The following is a 22,425-nucleotide window of genomic DNA, read 5'->3' as shown; positions in this document are numbered from 1 at the left end:
CCTTCTGTTCTACTGATCAAGGGCCAAAGATATTTCTGCTGCACCATTCCAGAAGTTCTCCTAAACTTGCAGACAGTGTGGACTTGTAGCTGTAAGGCAACTATTCTAGATTGTAAAATAAACCCTTGTAATTGCCAGGTTTGCCTCCAGCCTCTTAGGGTGTGTCTAGACTACAGGGTTTTGTCGACAAAAGTGGACTTTTGTCAACAAAACTATACCTGCGTCTACACTGCCGCTGAGTTCTGTCGACATAACGTCGACAGAACTCAGCAGTTTTGTCGACGGCTGTAAACCTCATTCTAGGAGGAATAACGCCTTTTGTCGAGAGAGTTCTGTCGACAAAAGGTGTTATTGCATCTACTCTGTCCTTTGCATCTACATTGTCATGTCGACAAAGCAGCTTGCTTTGTCGACAGAACTGGATGTAGTCTAGACATTCTTTGTCAACAGAAGCTTTGTCGACAGAAGCTTTGTCCATACTAGTATCTGTTGACAAAACTTCTGTCGACAAAAGCCTGTAGTCTAGACATACCCTTAGTTAAGATGCTTGGTATTGTTACAGTGTTAGGCTACGTCTACACTACAAGGTTTTTGCGCAAAAACAGATTTTTTGCACATAAATCTGCAGACCGTCCATACCTCAAATGAGCTCTTGCACAATTAAATGGACAGTTAAATGGCAGAACAAAGGGCTTTTTCCGCCGTAGGTAAACCTCCTTTTCTGAGGCATAACTGCTCTTAGTGCTAGAGCTGTTGCGCAAGAAGGCAAGTGTGGATGCTCAAGAGGGGTTTCTTGTGCAAGAAACCCGCATGGGAAAAAGCACAGGTGCTCTGATGCATCAGAGATTTCTTGTGCAAAAGCATCCATGCAGTGTGGACTCTCTCTTTCACAATGGCTTTTGCAATGTGCTTTGAGGTGTGGACATACTCTTGCACAAGAAGTTTTTGGGAAAAACCTCTTGCACAAAAGGCTTCTTTCACAAGAAACATGTAATGTAGACGTAGCCTTAATGTTTTACATTTATTATTGCTAGAATATTAAAGGAGGCGGAGACTAATGTTGTCGGGGATTTTTTGTTATTGTTGTTATGTCTGTTGACACTGGGTAGCCAATGTAATAGCAGCTATTTGCTGTTAGCAGCTCTAAAACTGCAAGCTGTTAGCATGCTCCAGTGTGTTGAGTGATAGAGGGTTGGAATGATGAGGCTTTTTATTCAAGATGGAGGCCAATTAGTTGCCTGTATGTGAATTAATTATCTTTTTCCATTCTAATCTGATTTGTGTCTCCATATACTTCAGGGACATTTTAAATTATAGCCAGAACATCATACAAATAGGCAGTATGTATGTCACTGAAAAAGGATTAAAGAAAACAATGGAGTTCTCTTGCTGGTTCTGCCACTGATTTATGGTGTGGCCTTGGTCAATTCATATTACCTCTCTCATTTGTAAAACAAGTATAATTATCTTTACATGCCTATGTAAAGCAATTTGAAGTCTCCTGATGAACAATACTATGTGAGTTTTATTCTACAATTAGTAAAATATATCTCAGTGTTGAATAAGAGTTAATGGACTGCAAATTTCCTCCATTCTCATACACTGTATGACCCAGCCTTTCAGTAGCAGCATTCTTCATGAGGTAAAAGCCTCCCACACATTGAGAGGTCAGGAATAGACAATAGAAGATCTGTTGCTGCTCTCATGTACAGATGGTTAAGAAGAGAGGTAATGCAGTCTGATCATTACAGCTCTGCTAAAATGTTTCCCCTCTAGGTAATTAAACCACATCCATCATAATGGGATCTGACCTCTCTCACAGCATATGCACAGAGGGGGGTTTGTGAGTTGGCAGGGCAGTGACAGGGGCATGTTCAGTGAGTTAACCTCTTGCACAGATCTACTGGGAGACAAACCAGATGGTAGATGGGGGCCACAAGCTAACCGCAGAAACAATTACAACCTATCCTCAAAGGCATTTGCGCCTCTGAGCCAGAAGGATTTCATCCCTCTAACCCTCAGGTAGTATTCTAGAGCCAAACCTGTTTATTCATCTTTGCAGCAGGGACAGGGTTTCCTCTACAATTAGAAATAGTTCACTTTCAACAGTCATCATAGTGCACTGTCCTTTGTAACCCTGTGTGACATTGAATCCACATTATAAAATGAGCTTGTATATTTGCATCCTGAGGGATATCTGCATATCTGGTTGACATTACGTTTTTATCTATATAATATATGCATATTTTCACTCAAGGCATGAAAATAGTATTTTTTCCTATTTGTGGCAAAAGACCCACTCTTCTTCATTTTCTGCAGTGGATATCTGATTTTTTTCTCCTTAAAGATCATGTTCTAAATTGCATTGAACACTATCATCCAGCTGATTCTGAATCACATCACCCTCTTGTTATACTTTTCTATATGCTATAATTTACTGCAACCCTTGAGAGGATGCCCTAGTAAGAAAAGAAATGTATTGTGTAAAAGGGAAATGCCGAAAAAGAAGAAGCAAATGAGAAGACAAAGTTCTCATATGAACACTCTCCATCAATTTAAACTGTAATGCCCCCTCATCCGTTTTGTTTGCTGACGATCTCATTAAAGTATGCAATGTGTTTCTTTAATGCTGACGTACTATTTAATTTTCTCTTTTTCTTCAGCAGAGGTTTATCTATTAGCTAACATATTCCTGTGCAAAATAAATAATGTCTTCTACAAAAGGAAAACAAATATGCAAACCTGTCTATATCATATTTCAAATAACTGTAAAACCCCTGGAGACAGGGGACTCAAGATATTTGCAGTTAACTTACTATTTGAGCTTCAAATCTTTCAACATTGGTCAAAATGGTTGGGAAATATATTAGTGAGCATATTCCCTAAATCTGACTCACTTGAATCAGGCTACATTCAGACCTTTAACTATTTGTCTTCCTGAGTACTTTCGAGAGATGTTAGTAAGTCTAATCAACTTTCCTTTGGAAAAATTAATAGAAGCTATACAATTGACGTAGCTCAGATTGCGTGGCTTATTTCAGCTTTAACCCTGCTGTGTATACGTGCCCTAACAGATTTAACAGTTGAGAGGTATTAGCATACCATGTGACCAATCACATAGCTAGGCCACCACATGTTGATTAGTGGATATGCTAACGAGGACTTACTGCAATATAATTTGTGAAAAATTCAAAAGCTCAAATATGTTAATAAATGCTTTTTGTTAAATATTTACAGACAATTTCTAGGGAATCACAGTCTGTTAAAAATTCAAGAACAGCAAAAAGGGGGAAAACAGAATTAATCTTAAATTATGGATTGCAATTAAGCTTAATTATTAATTTTTGGTGACTGTGTTTAGGTACAGTTCTTGCCATAGGAGTTCTCATCTCCATTCTGCTACAACTGATCTCAATGGGAGGTTTTGATTTGTTTTTGCCATTTGCTTGATGCTATTTGTCATTTGGAATGATTGGGCCCCATAGGCCAGATTGTGAGAGGCTCTTGGACTAGAGTTGCCAGCTCTGATTGAAACTATTCCAGGAGATTTTTTTCCTAACATGTCATAATATCATTTTCTTAAAATAGCCTACTAAAATCATCAGGGTTGATTTCAATAGTCACAGGGAGATTGATGCTGATTCTGAGAGATTCCAGGACAATCATTTGGGTTGGCAACCCTACCTTTGATATGTACATAATGGAGAAAGTTGTGCAGGAACCTTTTCTTCTTTTCTGTGGCTGTGCACTCAACTGTTACAATATTACTCTCTTCATGCCTTATGCTTTGGGGAGTGCAGAAGCTCTCATTCATGATCCTCCACCCAAGAAGCAGAATGCCAAAAAGGGGTTAGGACAAAATAGGGGAGGAAAGCTTTTTGCCTTGCCCAGAGATCTCTCCTTTGAACCAAACAGACAGTGCACTTCGCACAACCTCAGGTGAAATCGATTAGAGCCTACATCTCCTTGAAGAACAATGGCACAAATGCTGCAATTTAGCCCTGCAGGTTAGAACTCCCTGTTCCGGCACCATTGGGACCTGACTGGTCCCGAATGAGAGAATTTGCTGGACAAGGGAAGGTCTCCTGCCATCAGCTCCTAAGCCCATCGCCTAGGAAGGCATCTTGCTTCACCCTCGCCCACCCCGAACCTGGCTGGACTACTTGCCAAGCTGCTGCCAGCTTCCTGAGCAAAAAAGTCTCTGGTTCCTTCCATGGGGCTCCAGCCCTGCACATCTGGAGACAGCCGTGGAGCTCCGGCCCCAGCCCTGTGCTCCCCGGGTCTGCTGTGGGGCTCCTGGCGGCCCTGCGCTCCAACTGCAGCCCCGAGCTCCAGGGGACTGCTGCGAGGCTCCAGCCCTGTGCCAGCCTGTGCTGCCAGAGACTTCGGCCTAGCCCCGTGCTGCCGTAGAAGCTGTCACGGGACTCTGGCTCCGGTCTCATGCTGCTCCCAGCCAGGCTGCTGACTTTATTGCCCCGGCTGGCTCTCCTGCCCTTAGGCTACCAGCTCTCTGTTCCAGGAGCGTCCATGGTCCTGTCAGATGACAGGTGTTGCAAGACTGGAGAATGCTGGTTTTTGGAGGTACAACCTGGATATATTTGTGGGAGCATGCTATCCTACATAGAATGGTTGTGCCTTAAAAGCTTTGTAAGTTTCCTTCTGTATCATCTCTGTTACTATGTGAGGCTATAAGGGGGAGGCAGTATCTCCTCCATATCGAAAGCTGATTTCAATTCCTCCTTGTATCTGAAGAATAATTTTTTTAAAAGTCCTTGTATTTCAGATATTTAGTGCTATTCAAGCATTAGTTCTGATCATGTTGAAAAATGGAATAAGCAGTGTAAAGAATTAAAATACTCCAAAATGCTCCTTTTCAAAATTTCAGAAGTGTCTAATGTTTCTTTGTATTCTTTTATCAGAATCACATTCTAGCCCCATCACTCAGAGCATAGGTACTGGTGAACCACTGGAAGCTTTATTGACATTTTCTAATCCAAGTACAGAATTTAAGCATCATGACTATAAAAGCTATATAGACATGGAGAGATTAGATAAGATATTGACAGTGACCTTTGTAACAAGGGAAGAAATGGTAAAATATGTAAGACCCTGTCATTATTAGATGATACAAAAAAAAAAAAGCTAATGGAAATATACCCAATGTAGCCATCAACAAATGTCCTGATACAAAGCCCATTAAAACCAATGAAGAGATTTCCACTGACTTCAGTGGGTATTGAATCAGTCCCTCAATGGACAAAACAAAGATTTTGGAATGAAATTTTGCTTATTTATCTGTAGAAATACTACCAAACACTGATACAAAGAATCATTATAATGTAGGGCTGAAAGGGGACTTGACAAGTCATCAAGTCCAGCCCCTGGCACCGTGGCAGGATCAAGTAAACCTAATTTTCGGGTTTGCCCAACTTGTTTTTAAAAGCTTCTAGTAATAAGAACTCCATGAACCTCTCTTGTAGTTCTATTGCAGAGCTTAACTACCCTCATAGTTAGAACGTTTTTTTTTAAATATCTTACTTAAATCTCCCTTACTGCAGATTATGTCCATTCTATATCTTTATTTGCCTCTTTTTGAAAGTAATTGTAAAGAAGATTTCACAAATAATTTGTGCCAAAACAGACAGATTTGGAGGCTGACTGAAAACTGCGCAGGGAAAGAGCAAATGTGTTTCATTTGACAAAGTGTGGGTACATTTTATTACGTAATTTGGAAGATGAAAGCTGGCATCTGTACAAGAATGGAAATTGCTTGGCATGCTGTGTCGTATTTTCTTTAATCATTCTCATAGTACCTAGTTCCATTTTAATTCTCCTCCCCTAAAAAGTGGATTCTGGTTATCCACACTCTGTAGGTCAGTTTTTAATGAGTTTGGTATTTCAATTAACAGGAAAGAAATGAAGATGAAATTGCACATGTCATGTTCTTGGGTACATAATTGATATCTCTACTATATACATTCCATAATAAACTATATTATTTTAATACAGGCCTATGAACTGACAGATGCTTATAAGCAAAGAAGTTGAAAGTGCGCATTCCCTTATCCTAAACATTTTTGTTTCCTGATATTCAGGTACAGAACACACAAGAGATCATTACATGCATGTTGTTTCACATGACAGTTATGTACTTTACAGGGAAAACAAACACATGCACCAGACACTTATACAGGGAAATTACTTCTGTTTAAGAATTTCACCTCTAGTAGGCTGAAAATCTGCACAGCTGAAACTGTGAAATCACTAGAAATCACTGATATAAGTACAGTTTCTTCACTTAGGTTCAAATACTCTCACGTGCAGACAGGTTCCCTCTAAGGTGCATGCCTGCACAGGCACGCACCAAGAATTTTACTCCTGTGCACCTTCTTAGCAGAGCCAAGGAGAGGCTGCTCAGCTGTTCCGGGGCAGGGCCACTTGGTGGGTGACTGCCCCACCCCAGGAACAGCTGGGCAGCCACCACACGGCATTGGCCCTAGCTTCAGCCCTTTCCCAGGGCTGGAGTTGTGGCCAGAGTGGGTTGCGTGGCAGCTGCCAAATCAGGAGCCTGGGCCGCAGTACTAAAAATAGCACCATGGCCCTGGCTCCAGTCCTGGCACATGGGGCAACTGTCTGCCATATGGCCACGACCAATGTGCTTGGACTGGAGCTGGGCTGCAGTTCTATTCTTTGTACTGCGGTCAGGGCCCCAGAAGCCACCATGCAGCTCTCTGCCCCAACTGTTCTCGGTACTACTATTTTTAATACAACAGGCTCAGCCCTAGAAGCCTAACAAAAATTAGTTTTTTTTAATCTGATTTAATTAATTCAAGCATTTTTGTAACTAGTGTTTATTTGAAACAATTGTGCTTATCGCATTCATAATGCAAAATACAGACTTATTGAACTGGAGGCCTTGCAACTAAGAACATGGAGTTAGTGATCAGACAGCAGTTGTCTGTAGCTTAGAACCACCAGGGTAAATGGTTGCATAATGTATACAAATATTACTCGATATCTATTTTAAATAAAAGAGGATCATGGAAGTTCTTGCCCTACAAGGGCCTTTATCAGTTCTTGTTTTTATATACAGGCAGTCCCCGACTTACGTGGATCCGACTTATGTCGGATCCCTAGATACGAACGGGGTGAGGCAACTCCCGCACATGCGCAGCAGCATTCCCGGGGCTCGCTCACCTGGGTCCTAGGATCCTCCTCCTCCTCGGGCCGGCTCCGACTGGGGTCCTGCAGAGCTGCTGGGCAGAGGAAAAGTGCCTCCCCATGCCCGCTGCCTCCCCCACCCCCCTGCCAGCAACAGGCTGCCCCCTCCCCTGAGCAACAGGCTGCCGAACAGACAAAAGCAGCCTCTCTGCCCCTCCTCCCCTCTATACATGCCGGGCTCCCTGAGCGCAGCAGCGTCCCCGGGGCTCGCTCACCTGGGTCCTAGAATCCACCTCCTCCACCTCTTTGGCCGGCTCCAACTGGCCTCTGCCTGCAGCAGCTGGCCACAGGGACAGGGATCCCGCAGAGCTGCCGGGCAGAGGAAAAGTGCCTCCCCACGCCCGCTGCCCCCCCGCCCCCCTCCCCCGCGGCCTCGCATCCTGCACGCCTGCCCCCTCCCCTGAGCAACAGGCTGCCGAACAGCAGACAAAAGCAGCCTCTCCGCCCCTCCTCCCCCTATACATGCTGGGCTCCCTGGGCAAACAAAGACTCCACCAAAACAAACAAAGTGCTGGCCTCATTGTGTTAGCAAAAAAAGGACCCTCCTCCTAGAACCCTGGGTGGTGTGTGGAAATAAAGCTATTAGCTCAAAGCATGGTGCAGAGCTGTTTGGTATTTGATGAGTTACTCCTTTAGTCCTGAGTTTGTCACAGGGACAGAAATAGATGTGAAATCTTCTGAACAGGGGAACAGACAGCAAAACAAACATTAGAGGGGAGTTAACCTTTCCCTATGCTATCCAAAACTAAAAAAAATGTTTGGCTAGAGTTTCCCCTACAATATGTACCAGTTCCGACTTACATACAAATTCAACTTAAGAACAAACCTACAGTCCCTATCTTGTACGTAACCTGGGGACTGCCTGTATACAAAAAGGCAGGCAAAATACATTTCTCTAAATACTTTGAATGTGTTGTCAGAGGACATAAAATAAAGTAAATATTATAACGCATCACTCTTTTTAGTTAAAAAATTTACTTTAAAATGATTTATTTAAATTACAGCTTTAAGAACCAGATCCAAAGTCCAGTGAAGTTAATAGAAAGATTCTCATTACCTTCAAAGAGGTTCAGAACAAAGGCCTTAAAATGTCCTTTGTTTTCATGTCTGCTTGCTTTTTTTTTATTTAGAACTGAAAGAAATTCATTAAACCCATCCAGCGTGTGCTTAAACTTTACACAAATGCCTTTGATAATTCCTCTATGCAAATACACAATTCTTTATCGTGAGGAAAGATAAGAACTCATGTAGTTGAGTTGATCACTTGAAATAATACAATCAAGTACCTGTGCACTCTGGCGTAAAGTGAACAATATTATTTGTCACCTTTCTTATACATTATTTTTATTAATAGACATTCAAGCTTTGAAGAATGCTTATGAGCGGATCACATCAGACAATTAAGGGAAATCTGCACTAGATTTATCAGAGTTTTAGCTCTCATATATATGTTGTATGTGCAGAACAAGCATTCCATATACAGTAGACTTCCAATAATCTGGAACCTTTGGGACCTAGGTGGTGCCAGATTATCGGATATGCCAGACTATCAGGAGGTACTATAAACTGGGTATATATATATATATATATATATATATATATATATATATATATATATATATATATATATATATATATATATATATACTGTGTACGGTACATACAGTATATAAAGCATTTTTAACCTTTTTTATTGTACATACTGTATACAGTATACTGTAATGTTTTAGTTTTTTTAACCCTTTTTTACCCTTTTCGCTCTGTTCAGCTGCTACCGCTGCTGCCTTGTGACTCGTTTTTTGCCGAAGCTCACTCACTAGGCTCTTGCCATTTTGATACTGGACTATTGCAGTTTTACTGTAACTACTTTTTCTAAGTTGGTTATTTATCTGTACTAAAAAGAACTGTCTAAAATTATACTGGATTGACTTAATCTCTGATCCAAAATAAAATATAGCCCTTAAACACAATGTGAGTGGGTAGAAATATTCAATACAAATATTCAAGAAAAAAAAAGATAAAATACATTTTAAGCTGTTTGTCACATGGAATCTGAATTTGGAGCTCTCAACTTCCTTTAACAAAACATTTTGTACTTTCCTATATTTATAATTTTTTATACACTGAAAGATCCAGCTAAGTCTAATGAAAGTAGCTGAAGGCATATTCATTTTAGCTAACCTGTCATACCTCAAAGGGTACGTCTAGACTACAGGATTTTGTCGACAGATACTGTCGACAAAGCTTCTGTCGACAAAGAGCGTCTAGACTACATTCAGTTCTGTCGACAAAGCAAGCTGCTTTGTCGACAAAACCCTGTAGTCTAGACACAACCCTACATGCAATAACACTTTCTGTCGACAGAACTCTGTCGACAGAAGGCGTTATGCCTCGTAAAATGAGGTTTACCAGCGTTGACAAAACTGCTGAGTTCTGTCGACGTTATGGCGACAGAACTCAGCGGTAGTGTAAATGCAGGTATAGTTTTGTCGACAAAAGTCCACTTTTGTCAACAAAACTCTGTAGTCTAGACACACCCAAAGTTTAATGTGGAAGAGTTAACAACAAGACAAACCTGGTGTTTTAGAGCTGCAATGGTCTCTCTCCCTTCAGCAGCAAAATGTCTGAAATCTTGAGTAAATCCACTGGATAGTATGTCAATTGGATGTGTTGCAATTGCTGCATTTCTATGTCTGCTCAAATTTCCCAGGTGTCTGAAATATAAGTTAAATTTAACACCAGAAAATGAAAAATAACAATCTGAAGAAAAGATTTCACATGGGAATTTTAGGATTTATGCTGAAAATTAACTCAACGTTGGGAAAACATCATCTGAAATGTCATTGTGCTTTTGATATTTTCTTTCTCTTGAGTTGAAAACTTTTTTGAAATATAAAATGAATGCCATTTTACATTACAGATACATTTACTGCATTAGTCAGAGCTCAAAAGAATATTTTTTCTAAAAAGCTTCCCCAGGTCCTACACACTGAAACACCTTGACAGATCAAATGTCACATATTATGCAACACAAAGGTATGTAAGATACTACCTGCATTATGTATTCATGCCAAGAACTATGTTAAGAAAGCAGTAAGCTTAGCCATCAAAAAAAATCACACCTCTAAAACAAAACAAGAGTAATGTAAGCCAATCCTAGTGAATACAATGACAATAAAAGGGGGGAAAGGGTAAGTTAGGGCCTGTCTTCTCTATTATACTGAATTGGCACCTCCATCAGTAGCCACATCTGATGGAGACACATTTTTTGCTGACAGAGCACTACCCCATCAACATAATGGCTTCACTTTTATGAGAGACAGAAGCTATGTCAAAGGGAGAGCATCTCCCACCAAAATGGGGTGGTGTAGACACCATTTTAAGTCAATATGAGTTACATTGCTCAGAGAGGTGGGTTTTTCCTCACACCATGGCTGACATAACATACATCGACTTAAGCAGAAGAATGGACATGGCATTTGTCTACGTCTGAGGAAACTTCAGGAAACAGCTTGAAAGACATGACACTGTGGCAAACAAGAAACCACTTATGGCACAGTAAGGAAATTTATAATATCTCTGGATCTGGTTACAATGTGGGCACTTCATACCCTATACCACAATATTCTGTGCGCCAAATTTCATAGTGACTTATGTGGCTGCACGTATTGCCTATTGGCAGGACAGGGCTGGGAAGAGGAAGTAATAATCAGGTGCTCCTCTGGGCTATTTTTCTTTTGTGGGACAGATCTGTTACCTCCCCATCTTTACATAAGAACATAAGAATGGCCATACTGGCTCAGACCAAAAGTCTATCCAGCCCACTACCCTGTCTGCTGTCAGTGGCCAATACCAGGTGTCCCAGAGGGAGTGAATCAAACAGGTAATGATCAAGTGATCTCTCTTCTGCCATCCATTTCCACCCTCTGATAAACAGAGGCAAGGGACACCATTCCTTACCCATAATGATAAATAGCCATTTATTAACTTAACCTCCATTAATTTATCTAGCTCTCTTTTAAACCCTGTTATAGTCCTAGCCTTCACAACCTCCTAAGGCAAGGAGTTCCACAGATTGACTATGCACTGTGTGAAGAACTTCCTTTTATTTGTTTTAAACCTGCTGCCCATTAGTTTCATTTGGTGGCCTCTAGAATTTATATTATGGGAACAAGTAAATAACTTTCCACGATGACTTCAAGATCTCTTTCCTGATTAGTTGTAGCTAAATTAACCCCCATCATATTATATGTATAAAATGGAATTAGGAGTAACAGTTAATCCAAACTAAGGACTTAGTTTGGATTAACTTTAAACTGCTGCATGTAGCCACGGGCAGTTTGTTCAAACTAAGGGGGATTTAAAAATGGCAGCTGGACGGGAACATGCAAATAAAGCCCAGGATATTTAAATCCCAGGCTTCATTTGCAACTCCGGTTCCCTGATTTGCCTACCTAGCTCAAATTAACGAGCTATTGTAGTCATACCCTAAGTTTGGTGAGTTCTTTTTGAAGTTCTCCACAGTCTGCTTTGGTTTTAACTACCTTGAGCAGTTTAGTATAGTCTGCAAACTTTGCCACCTCACTGTTTACCTCTTCCTCCAGGTCATTTATGAATAAGTTGAATAGGATTGGTCCTGGGACTGACTCTTGGGGAAACATCTCTCCATTCTGAAAATTTACCATTTATTCCTACACTTTGTTTCCTGTCTTTTAACCAGTTCTAAATCCATGAAAGGATCTTCGCTCTTATCCCACGACAACTTAATTTACGTAAGAGCCTTTGGTGAGGGAACTTGTCAAAGGCTTTCTGGAAATCTAAGTACATTATATCTACTGGATCCCCCTTGTCCATGTGTTTGTTGACCCCTTTAAAGAACTCTAATATATTAGTAACACATGATTTCCCTTTACAGAAACCATGTCGACTTTTGCCCAACAAATTATGTTCTTCTATGTGTCTAACAATTGTATTCTTTACTATTGTTTCAACTAATTTGCCCGGTACTAACGTTAGACTTACTGGTCTGTAATTGCCAGGATCACCTCTAGAGCCCTTTTTAAATATTGGTGTAACATTAGCCATCTTCCAGTCATTGGGTACAGAAACTGATTTAAAGGATAGTTTACAAACCATAGTTGTTAGTTCTAAAATTTCACATTTGAGTTCTTTCAGAACTCTTGGTTGAATGCCATCTGGTCCCAGTGACTTGTTACTGTTAAGTTTATCAATTAATTCCAAAACCTCCTTTAATGACACTTCAATCTGTGACAAGTCCTCAGATTTGTCACCTCAAAGGACGGGTCAGGTTTGGGAATCTCCCTAACACCCTCAGCCGTGAAGACTGAAGCAAATAATTAATGTAGTTTCTCCGCAATGACTGTATCGTCTTTAAGTGCTCCTTTTGTATCTCGATTGTCCAAGGGCCCCACTGGCTGTTTAGCAGGCTTCCTGCTTCTGATGTATTTAAAAAATATTTTGTTATTACCTTTTGAGTTTTTGGCTAGCTGTTCTTCAAACTCCTTTTTGGCTGGTTGCAGGTTCCTCCTACCTACCCTCTGCAGTCTCAAACCTAGGCCAGGCAGGGGAAGAGCTGATCCTAAAGCTTTTTATTCCACTCTCCTCAAGGAGGAGTCCTAAGAACATAAGAATGACCATACTGGATCAGATCAACCGTCCATCCAGCCCAGTATTCTGCCAACAGTGGCCAATACGAAATGCCCACAGGGAGGGAACACAACAGGTAATCGTCATGTAATCCTTCCCCTGTCACCCACCTCTAGGGAAACAGAGGCTAGGAACACCATCCCTACCCACCCTGACTAATAGCCTTTGATGGACCTAACCTCCATGAATCTATCTGGCACTTTTTTGAACCCTGTTAAAGTCCTAGCCTTCACTACATCCTCTGGCAAGGAGTTCCAGAGATTGACTGTGTGTTGAGTGAAGAAAAACTTCCTTCTGTTTGTTTTAAACCTACTGCCTATTCATTTCATTTAGTGATCCCTAGTTCTTATATTGTGGGAATAAGTAAATAACTTTTCCGTATTCACTTTTTCCATACCAGTCAGGATTTTATAGACCTCTAACATATCCCCCCTTAGAGTCCTCTTTTCTAAGCTGAAAAGTCCCAATCTTTTTAATTTCTCTTCATATGAGACCCATTCCAAACTCCTACTCATTTTTGTTGCCCTTTTCTGAACCTTTTCCAATGCCAATATATATTTTTAAGATGAAGTGACCACATCTGTATGCAGTATTCAAGATGTGGGCATACCATGGTCAAAAAGGTATTTTCGGTCTTATTCTCTAGCCCTTTTGAAATGATTCCTAACATTCTATTTGCTTTTTTGACTGGTGCTACACACTGCATGGATGTTTTCAGAGAACTATCCACAATAACCCCAAGATCTCTCTTTTAAGTATTTATAGCTAAATTAGTCCCCCATCGTATTGTATGTATAGTTGGGATTATTTTTTCTATTGTGCATTACTTTACATTTATCAACATTAAATTTCATTAGCCTTTTTGTTGCCCAATCACTTAGTTTGGTGTGGATCTTTTTGAAGCTCTTCACAGTCTGCTTTGGTCTTAACTATATTGAGCAGTTTGGTATCAACTGCAAATTTTGCCACTTCACTGTTTACCCCTTTCTCTAGTTGAACAGGATTGACACCAGTATAGATCCTTTTGGGAGTCCACCAGTTACCTCTCTCCACTCTGAAAACTCACCATTCAAAATCTGGGTAGGAGTGACAGTGTACAAATCATACTCAATTCCATGATCAGAGCCTGAATTATTTTATACAAATGTTTAGCAAGTCTATGGAGGACATTCTGCTTCCAGTTACAGCTATGCAACCCCAATGAGAATAAAATTTGACTAGTGGCCTGTATTTTCTGAGGGGAAAAAAAAAGGAATTGAGAAGGGATCTCAGGGACTTCTGAGGACAGAAGTGATCGATGTTATATATCACTGTCATAGGGTGACTGGCTGCTTTAAGAGGGAGCAAGGTCCAGTGCACCTGTGACTGATTACCTGCTGCACAACTGTGCTACAAAGAAGGCATCTGGGCCTTCTAAAGGGGAAGCTGCTGATAACTAGCTGCAAAAAGAAGCTATTGAAATTAGCTGCTGAAAATAGAGAGAAACAAAGTGAGAGAGAGAATCCAAAGAACATTACATTGGAAGATCAGCATATAAAGCCCTACATTCTTCACCCCAAGTTGAAAATGACAGATCATAAATTGTATTCAGGTCTGATGAAAATTAGAACTTTCAAAAGACCTCTTTTTCTGACACATTTTCTCAGTGTAACAGATTAATAAGCAATAACCTTTTGAAGACTAAAACTAATAACCAAAATCTTTCATGTGCACACATTTTATTCTCATCTCTAAGGAGGATAACTCATATACACATATACCTGCTTCTTCTATTGGTCTCCTCACCCCTTTTGTTCTTTTTGAGATAATTGTATTCATCAGATCGTTTGCTCTTAAAGTGGTGAGACAGAACCCCAAACTGTCCCTGTGTCCTACAATCTGTGAACACAATAATTCATACTAATGTTATTTCTGAAAGAAGATTCATTTTTAAAGAAAGCGCCCCTACAAAAGCTGTAGCATCAAGTTGCTTTTATGTGATTTATGTAAGCTCCAATCCAGTAAACATTTAAACACATTGAAAACAATGGGATTTAAATCTGTGCCTAAAATTAAACATATACTTAAACACAATGCTGAATAAGGACTATTCCTCTTTGTACTTGATGTACCTTTTCTACTTTTATTGTACTTTTAATCTTCAACAAAAACAGATGGGTAAAATTACTCTGAAATTCATTCTTAAAGATTGATTATATCAACCTAGCTTATTGCTATATACAACATACAACATTGTGTGGGGGACTTTTATTTATTTATTTATTTTTACAATAAGATATTATAATTACATTGTCTTGTGAAGATATGTATCTTCATACTGTATTAACATTAACCAACATATAGGGTACGTCTAGACTACCGGGTTTTGTCGACAGAAGTTTTGTCAACAGTACCTGTCGACAAAACTTCTGTCGACAAAGAGCATCCAGACACATTGAGTTCTGTCGACAAAGCAAGGTGCTTTGTCGACAGAACCCTGTAGTCTAGATGCAACCCTACAGGCAATAACACCTTCTGTTAGATACAGACCAATGTCCCATGGGAAAAAGCATGTATGAGTGTGCAAGACAAGTGCAGTTTTAGAAATCTCATTTAAAATGTGGCCTATATCATCATTGCAAAAATCTCTGAATTATAACATTCATCACCACATTGAAAAGTTAATTCAGAAGATCTTGTATTCTGAAGTCTTTCCTCAGATTATAGGCACTGTAGTAGGGGATTTATGGCAGCATATTCAAGTGCCCTTAATCCTTTTCTGCTGCCCACACTTGAAGGATTGGCAACTATAAAGTCCTTCACTTGCTGTCATCCGACCAAGTGACACTGGTATCATCTTTACCTAAACAATGCTTGCTGCACAAAGAGAGACATGATCACCATGCCTGGCCAAAAAATCTCATAAACTACTCACCCCTACAAGAAATTGATTAACTTCTGAGTTTCATCTGCTATTTTTATTTGCACTATTTTGTTGTATGACACTGTGTGTTTTGGAGTATCAGTTTTGATAAAGCAATAAAGAATCATTCTGCCATGCAGCCAACATTTTGAGAACTGATTTTAAAAACATTCCATCATGCCTCTTTTTCTTCTGTAAAAATGTTTTGCTTTACTTTACTCAGCAACTGTCATCAATTATGTTCATAATCTATCTCTCAAGACAGAAATGGCAAATGCATTTATTGACAAAGACAATAGAAGATACTTGGCAATCAGTGTTGGTTTTGCTAAAGAACGTTGGTTTTGGGGAGATTATACACAATTAGCCCTAATTCTTCCTTTAAAAAAAACGCTACAAACAGAACTAAACTTTCAGGCAGAAAGGTCTGTGGAGACCTGGAAGGCAGTGCATGCGTTGATTTCAGGGAGCTCAACTACAGGCTCAAACTGTTTCATGTGAAAGGCACGTAGCGGTGAAGTACCTCACATCTCTGGGGGTGCATCCCAGTTCTTATTAATAATTCTTTTCTCCTTGATTTTCAAAGTTTTCCTTTAGAGTTTTTTTGTTTGTTTTCTAAATCATACCTTTATCTTTTCAATATATATTTTGGTTAGTTCTTTGATTAAAATACAGAAAACAATGTGTTGTGACCTCAGGATGTTATGAGCTGAATTCTACAGTGAAAGAATCATAAAAGATTAGGGTTGGAAGAGACCTAAGGAGGTCATCTAGTCCAAACTCCTCCTCAAAACAGGACCAACCCCAATTAAAGAATCCAAACTAGACATTTTTAACGTGAACAAAACCAAAGAAGCAGATAAAATGTCTGCACCAATGCAGCAGTAGCCATTTATGTTTTAGATCAGTCGTCTCCAACCTTTTTACACCGAAGATCACTTTTTAAATGACAGACCAAGCCAAGATCTACCGCCCCGCCCATTCCTTGAAGCCCCGCCCTCTCTATTTTCCTCCTGTCCATCATTTGCTATCCCCAATCCTTATACTGCTACTTTAAAAAAAAATTCCCACCATTCCTCGCAGCTACTCACCTGTGCTGTTGCTCGGTGAGTAGCTGCTCCTCAAATGAGGAAATCTAATGTAAATGTACTGCGCAGGCACACAGTTCAGAGAGGGCTCAAGAGCTACTCTTAGAGCCTCCGAGATCTACCGGTAGATCGCAATCTACTGGTTGGTGACCACGGTTTTAGATCAATCATCATAAACTGAGTTGAACACAAACACCCACTCCACACAGCCCAGAATTTGAGAGATTTTGTGACTGTCCCTTATAATCTCTGAAAACAGACAAACCAAAATATCTGAAAGGCTTCAAATTTTGGGAAAGTTTGGATCCAGATGTCAATTTTGCTATTCGCTTCACTGAGAATTAAAGGACCAAAGTATACATCTACTACATTTTTGCCTTTTCCATTTCCCTGTTATACCCCCTTGCTAGATAACATCTAATGCTAAGGCTCGGTATGGGGAGAAGCAAGAGACACATTGGATGGAGAAGAAACATGATACTCTAGGAATAATTGCAATTAGATGTAAGAATCTCAGTGATAAAACTGTATAGTATTCAGGTTTCCACGGGGCTAATGCGTGGTGCAGTAGACATTGGCCTGAACCAACTTCAGTAGGTGCCAACTTTTGCTCTAGCAAGGGGTCATTGATCCTCCCCAGCGCCCCAGGCCCTGCCTTCACCCCACCCTTTCCTATCCCCAACTTCAACCCCATCTCCGCCCTTTCCCCCAAGCCTTCATTCTACCTCTTTCTGCCCCCTCCCCAAGCACACCATGTCCTCCCTCCTCCCACACAGAGAGCTCCAAACACTGCAGAACAGCAATTTCACAGGGCCCAGGAGGCACTTGGAGGGGAGAGGAAGGGAAGGAGTATATTAGTGGGGCCACAGGCAGGTGAAAGGTGCTGCAGGGAGGGGGAGCTTGACTGCCAGTGGATGCTGAGCAGCCACTAATATTTTCCCCTGGGGCCCCAGCCCTGGAGCACCTATGGAGTCGGTGCCTATGGCCTGAACAAAAGGATGCAGAGCCACAACACTCCTCCAGGCTGAGCAATCCCACTGTAAGATGCTAAGACTTCTCAAGCTGTACCCCAGTTCTCCCCAAGAGTGGCCATTGTGCTCCGGCCCCATCCTTTCTTCTGAGGCAGCATGAAACTCTGTGTGCTCACCGAGCACAAGCACTTCAGCTGTGAAAAGCCTTTGCATTGGCTATGTGCATGTGCAGGGTAGAGGGAGTGAAGCTATTCCTTTCAGGGGCATAATGCTAGATATTGTGCAAGAGCCCGTCACTTTCTGGCCTTCAGTCAATAGCTAAGCATTGCTGCATTCTGAGCAAATGGCAAATTGCATAGGCCCAGGGGTATTTATTTGATTCAGTCACCTCCAATAATTGAAACTGCTTTTCCTCATCATCTTTCTGCCTGGTGCAATTAAAATCCACAATCATGTTACAGCTGTTTAGTGAAATTATCATCTCCGGTGCATCCTAGCAATGAAAGAGCACTCCTGGTACAGGAGGTATACATGCTGTATTGATGTGAGTGACACACTAAGTCATGTTGCCAGTTGATTAAATAAACCCTTCTTCAAATACAAACAGTTGCAGGAAGAACTGACAGATGTATATTTTCTTCTGGGACACATGCAACCATCTGTCTTTGTGATTTCCAGATGGAAGTTTCAAAATGAGTTCTCACTTTGAGGTTTTAAGATATTCTAGAGATCTGTATTTCCTTTTCATATTTGTTGAGCTGAAGTATTCCCAGCATTGAAAAATATTGCTGACTAATGAATATTGAAATTATTAGATAGTAAGATATGTAACTATGTAGGTTAGTAACAGATTCCCTGAATGAATTCAGTTTATTAAAAGCTGTTGTTGCATAATTTAAAAAAGAAGCCTTTCAAAGCAGTGTGGAGAACATCAGACTTCAACAGCTCATAGAAAACTATAATGAGACAAGTAAGCTATACAATTGTTTTCAGTCCTGCTTTTGAATGTAGTTGTTATAGTGAACTTTATGCCATGAGGTGATCTCTCAAACTTGTCTTTCTGCAGTTTCAGAACAACTGGTTTGAAACCCTTGAAAGCTCATCTAGACTACGCCGAAGTTCTGAAAGAGGATACTTTCGAAAGAGTTTCACTTTCAAAAGTGGAGCTTTCGAAGGTGAAAGTAGCCGGGATGCATTTTTTTTTTTTTTTGGCAACCACCCCTTTTTCAAAAAGCCACTCTTCCTCCAGAAATGAGATTTATGCGGTTTTTCAAAAAAGGGGAGGGTTTGCCAAAAAAAGTGTCCCAACTACTTTCACTTTCAAAAGCTCTGTTTTTGAAAGTGAGATCGGAACTTCGGTGTAGTCTAGACATAGCCTTAGTGTAAAGCCGGACAAGGACAAATATACTAGACTAAGGATACCAAAAAGCTCTAACTACACAATTTAAGAGATGACAGAAGCCCAAATAGAGATAGACAGTATTTAGCAAAAGAGATAAAACAGCCTACTTATTTTAACAAAAAAAGAAGTAAAAAAAATCTGGGGACCATAAAGACTCTCAATTCACACAGTTAAAAGCACGGCTGAATTACCTAATGCAGGCAATATTCTATATTTCATATGTTGAAAGAATTGCTGCTGCTATGTCACATAAAACTGAAACTCTCAAATTTGCCCTTAGTGTAATGCCAGTTAAAGTATTAGGGTGACAGCAGGTTTGAATTTGGTCCAATCTTTCTCAATACCAATATAGCTAGTCACAGGGATGCCTAGTGATCTAAGTCTAAGTTTTCTGTAAAATAAACTATGCTGAAATCCAGGCAGGGACAAATTCCACTATTTTTCCAGTGCAATATATACATTCTGGATATAAGCTTGGCACTAAGGGTGAAATTTTGGGGTCTGGCCAAGCCGAGTTAGGTGTAGGACTTAGGAAGGGCTGGAGGGAGGTGATTGTCACAGAGTCTCACCTCATCCTGTGTCACACGCTGCCACTATCTCAATCCTCCTCCTTCCACAGTTAAACAAATCCCCTCAACTGAGGCCTTTGAACCATTCTGTCCCTCTGTGATCTGTTTTATTAACATAAAGTAACAGTTAACAAAGTTAGAATCTCCCCACACATTTCTCCAAGCTCTGAAGTTCATGATGTCCACCATAGACTCAGCAGTTCATTTAATCCCTTTTATGCACTTCTTTGGATCCCAATTCTTTTTTAAAGATTCTGCTTTTGTCTCTGATTTCAGGTAATTTCAGCCAAGCCTCTCTGGCTGATACATCTCCAGGGATCTAGAAGAGTCAGAGGAAAAAGTTCTCTGCATCTCACCTTTATGCTTGTCTCAGGGACTCTGCTCTCCACACTCAGGACCAAGTCACAGAGTCTTGATTTAGGTCCTGGAGCACAGGATCTGGTCCAAGGGGTAAATATAACTGGACCAGACCAGTAAGTCTAATGTCAATACTGGGAAAATTAGTTGAAATTATAGTAAAGAGTACAATTGTCAGACACCTAGATGAACATAATTTCTTGGAGAAAAGTCAACATAGTTTCCGTAAATGGAAATCATGCTTTAATAATCTATCAGAGTTCTTTGAGGGGGGTCAAGAAATGTGGACAAGGACGATCCAGTAGATATAGTGAACTTAGATTTCCAGGGTATGTCTACACTGCAGAGTTTTTTCAGAAAAACATCAATTTTTCTGAAAAACACCACTTACATCCACACTGCAATCACATTCTTTTGAAAAAAAATTGAAAGAACAGAGAGTTTTTTCTGATATTGGTGATCCTCCTACAAGGAAGAAGCCTTTTTCCTAAAGAGCTCTTTCAAAAAAAGCTGTGTTTGGATGGTGAAGAGAGAGTGCTTTAGCAAGAAGATGAAAGAGGAAAAAGCACAGATGCCCTGGTGACCACTCCATCCATAGTAATCAGAGCTTAAATGCGAGATAGTGTCCATTCAGTGTGGACGCTATCTTTCAAAAAAGCAGATCACTTTTTTGACCTCCTTTGGCTGTGTAGGAGCTCTCTTTTGGAAGACATTTTTTTGGAAGATCTCTTCTGGAAAACTTCTTCTGAAAGAAGCCTTTAGTCCAGACCTAGCCCCAGAAAGCTGTTGACAACAAAGACTCTTAAGTAAAGTTAGTTATGGGATAAGAAGGAATGTGCTCTCATGGATTGATAACTGGTTAAAAGACTGGAAATAAAGGTAGGAATAAATATTAAGTTTTCAGAAAGGAGAGCGGTAACTAGTGGTGTCCCTCAAAGGTCCATACTGGGACCAATACTATTCAGCCTATTTATAAATGAGCTGGAGAAAGGGGTGAACAGTGAGGTTGCAAAATTTGAAGATGATACTAAACCGCTCAAGATAGTTAAGACCAAAGCAGACTGTGAAGAGCTTCAAAAAGATTTCACAAAACAAAGTGACTGGGCATCAAAATTGCAAATGAATTTAATGTTGATAAATGTAAAGTAATGCACATTAGAAAAAATAATCCCAACTATACATACAATATGATGGGGACTAATTTAGCTACAACTATTTGAGAAAAAGATCTTGGAGTCATTGTGGATAGTTCTCTGAAAACATTCACTAAATGTGCAGCAGCAGTCCAAAAAGCAAACAAATGTTAGAAGTAATTTTAAAAAAGGGATAGAGAATAAGACAGACATCTTATTGCCTCTATATAAAGCCATGGTATTCCACCCACATCTTGAATACTGCACACAGATGTGATCACCTCAACTTAAAAAAGATATATTGGCATTGGAAAAGGTTCAGAAAAATGACTGGGACTTTTCAGCTTAGAAGAGAGGAGACTAAGGGGGGATATAACTTTATGACTGGTGTGGAAAAAGTGAAAAAGGTAAAATTACTTACTTGTTCCCATAACATAAAAACATGGGGTCACCAAATGAAATTAATAGGTAGCCGATTTTAAACAAACAAAAGGAAGTTTTCTTCACACAGTTCATGGTTGGCCTATGGAACTCCTTAACAAGAGGAGGTTATGAAGACCAGGACTGTGGCGGGGGGAAGCAACTCCCCCGCCATGCATCAGCTGAGACGCGGGAAGCTAAAAACGCCGGCACCTACCCGGAGCAAGAAGCGGCAGGGCCAGCTTTGCAATCCCCAAACAGGGGAGGGGGAGGAGCCACACAGGGAGGCCATATCCCAAAGGAGGCCCTAGATGCAGCGCAGGAGAATGACGCCACATGCCGGGGCGGTGTGATGTCAGGCCAGTGCCAGGGAACCCACAATGTGGAGAGGGCAGGCGCCGGGGGGAGGGGTGATATCATCTGACATACCCGGGGACGGGGGTAAAATGGAGGAGTTGTGGAAGAATAGAGCAGAGGGACAGGCAGAAGCGGAGAGGGTAGAAGCTGAGGCATCCTTGGAAAGCTGAACCCAGGACCTCCAGGTAAGGACTCAGACGGTGGAGTTAGGAAGCGGCCCAGGACAGGGTTGCAAAGCCCACGAGCAGATGTGTTTAGGGGCAACTCCTCCATTTGCTATAGTAGGGAGCCTAGCTCCCGAAGTTAAGGCTCTGGGCCGGGGTCCGGGAGACTGGGTG

General features: G+C 40.7%; 1 protein-coding gene across 1 annotated transcript in view; it reads right to left on the bottom strand.

The window, feature by feature from the left end:
* The window catches only part of PXDNL (peroxidasin like), a 175,333-nt gene that overhangs the window by 22,347 nt on the left and 130,561 nt on the right, over window positions 1–22,425 (bottom strand). Inside the window, 2 exon segments of the mRNA XM_075919820.1 lie at window positions 9,793–9,935; window positions 14,649–14,759. Coding sequence (XP_075775935.1) covers window positions 9,793–9,935; window positions 14,649–14,759 — 254 coding nt within the window.

The sequence above is a fragment of the Pelodiscus sinensis genome, chromosome 2 (genome assembly GCF_049634645.1).
Source record: "Pelodiscus sinensis isolate JC-2024 chromosome 2, ASM4963464v1, whole genome shotgun sequence".
NCBI classification, from domain to species: Eukaryota; Metazoa; Chordata; order Testudines; family Trionychidae; genus Pelodiscus; species Pelodiscus sinensis.
The sequence above is the reverse complement of the archived record's forward strand: the minus strand, read 5'-3'. Positions and strand labels throughout refer to the sequence as shown.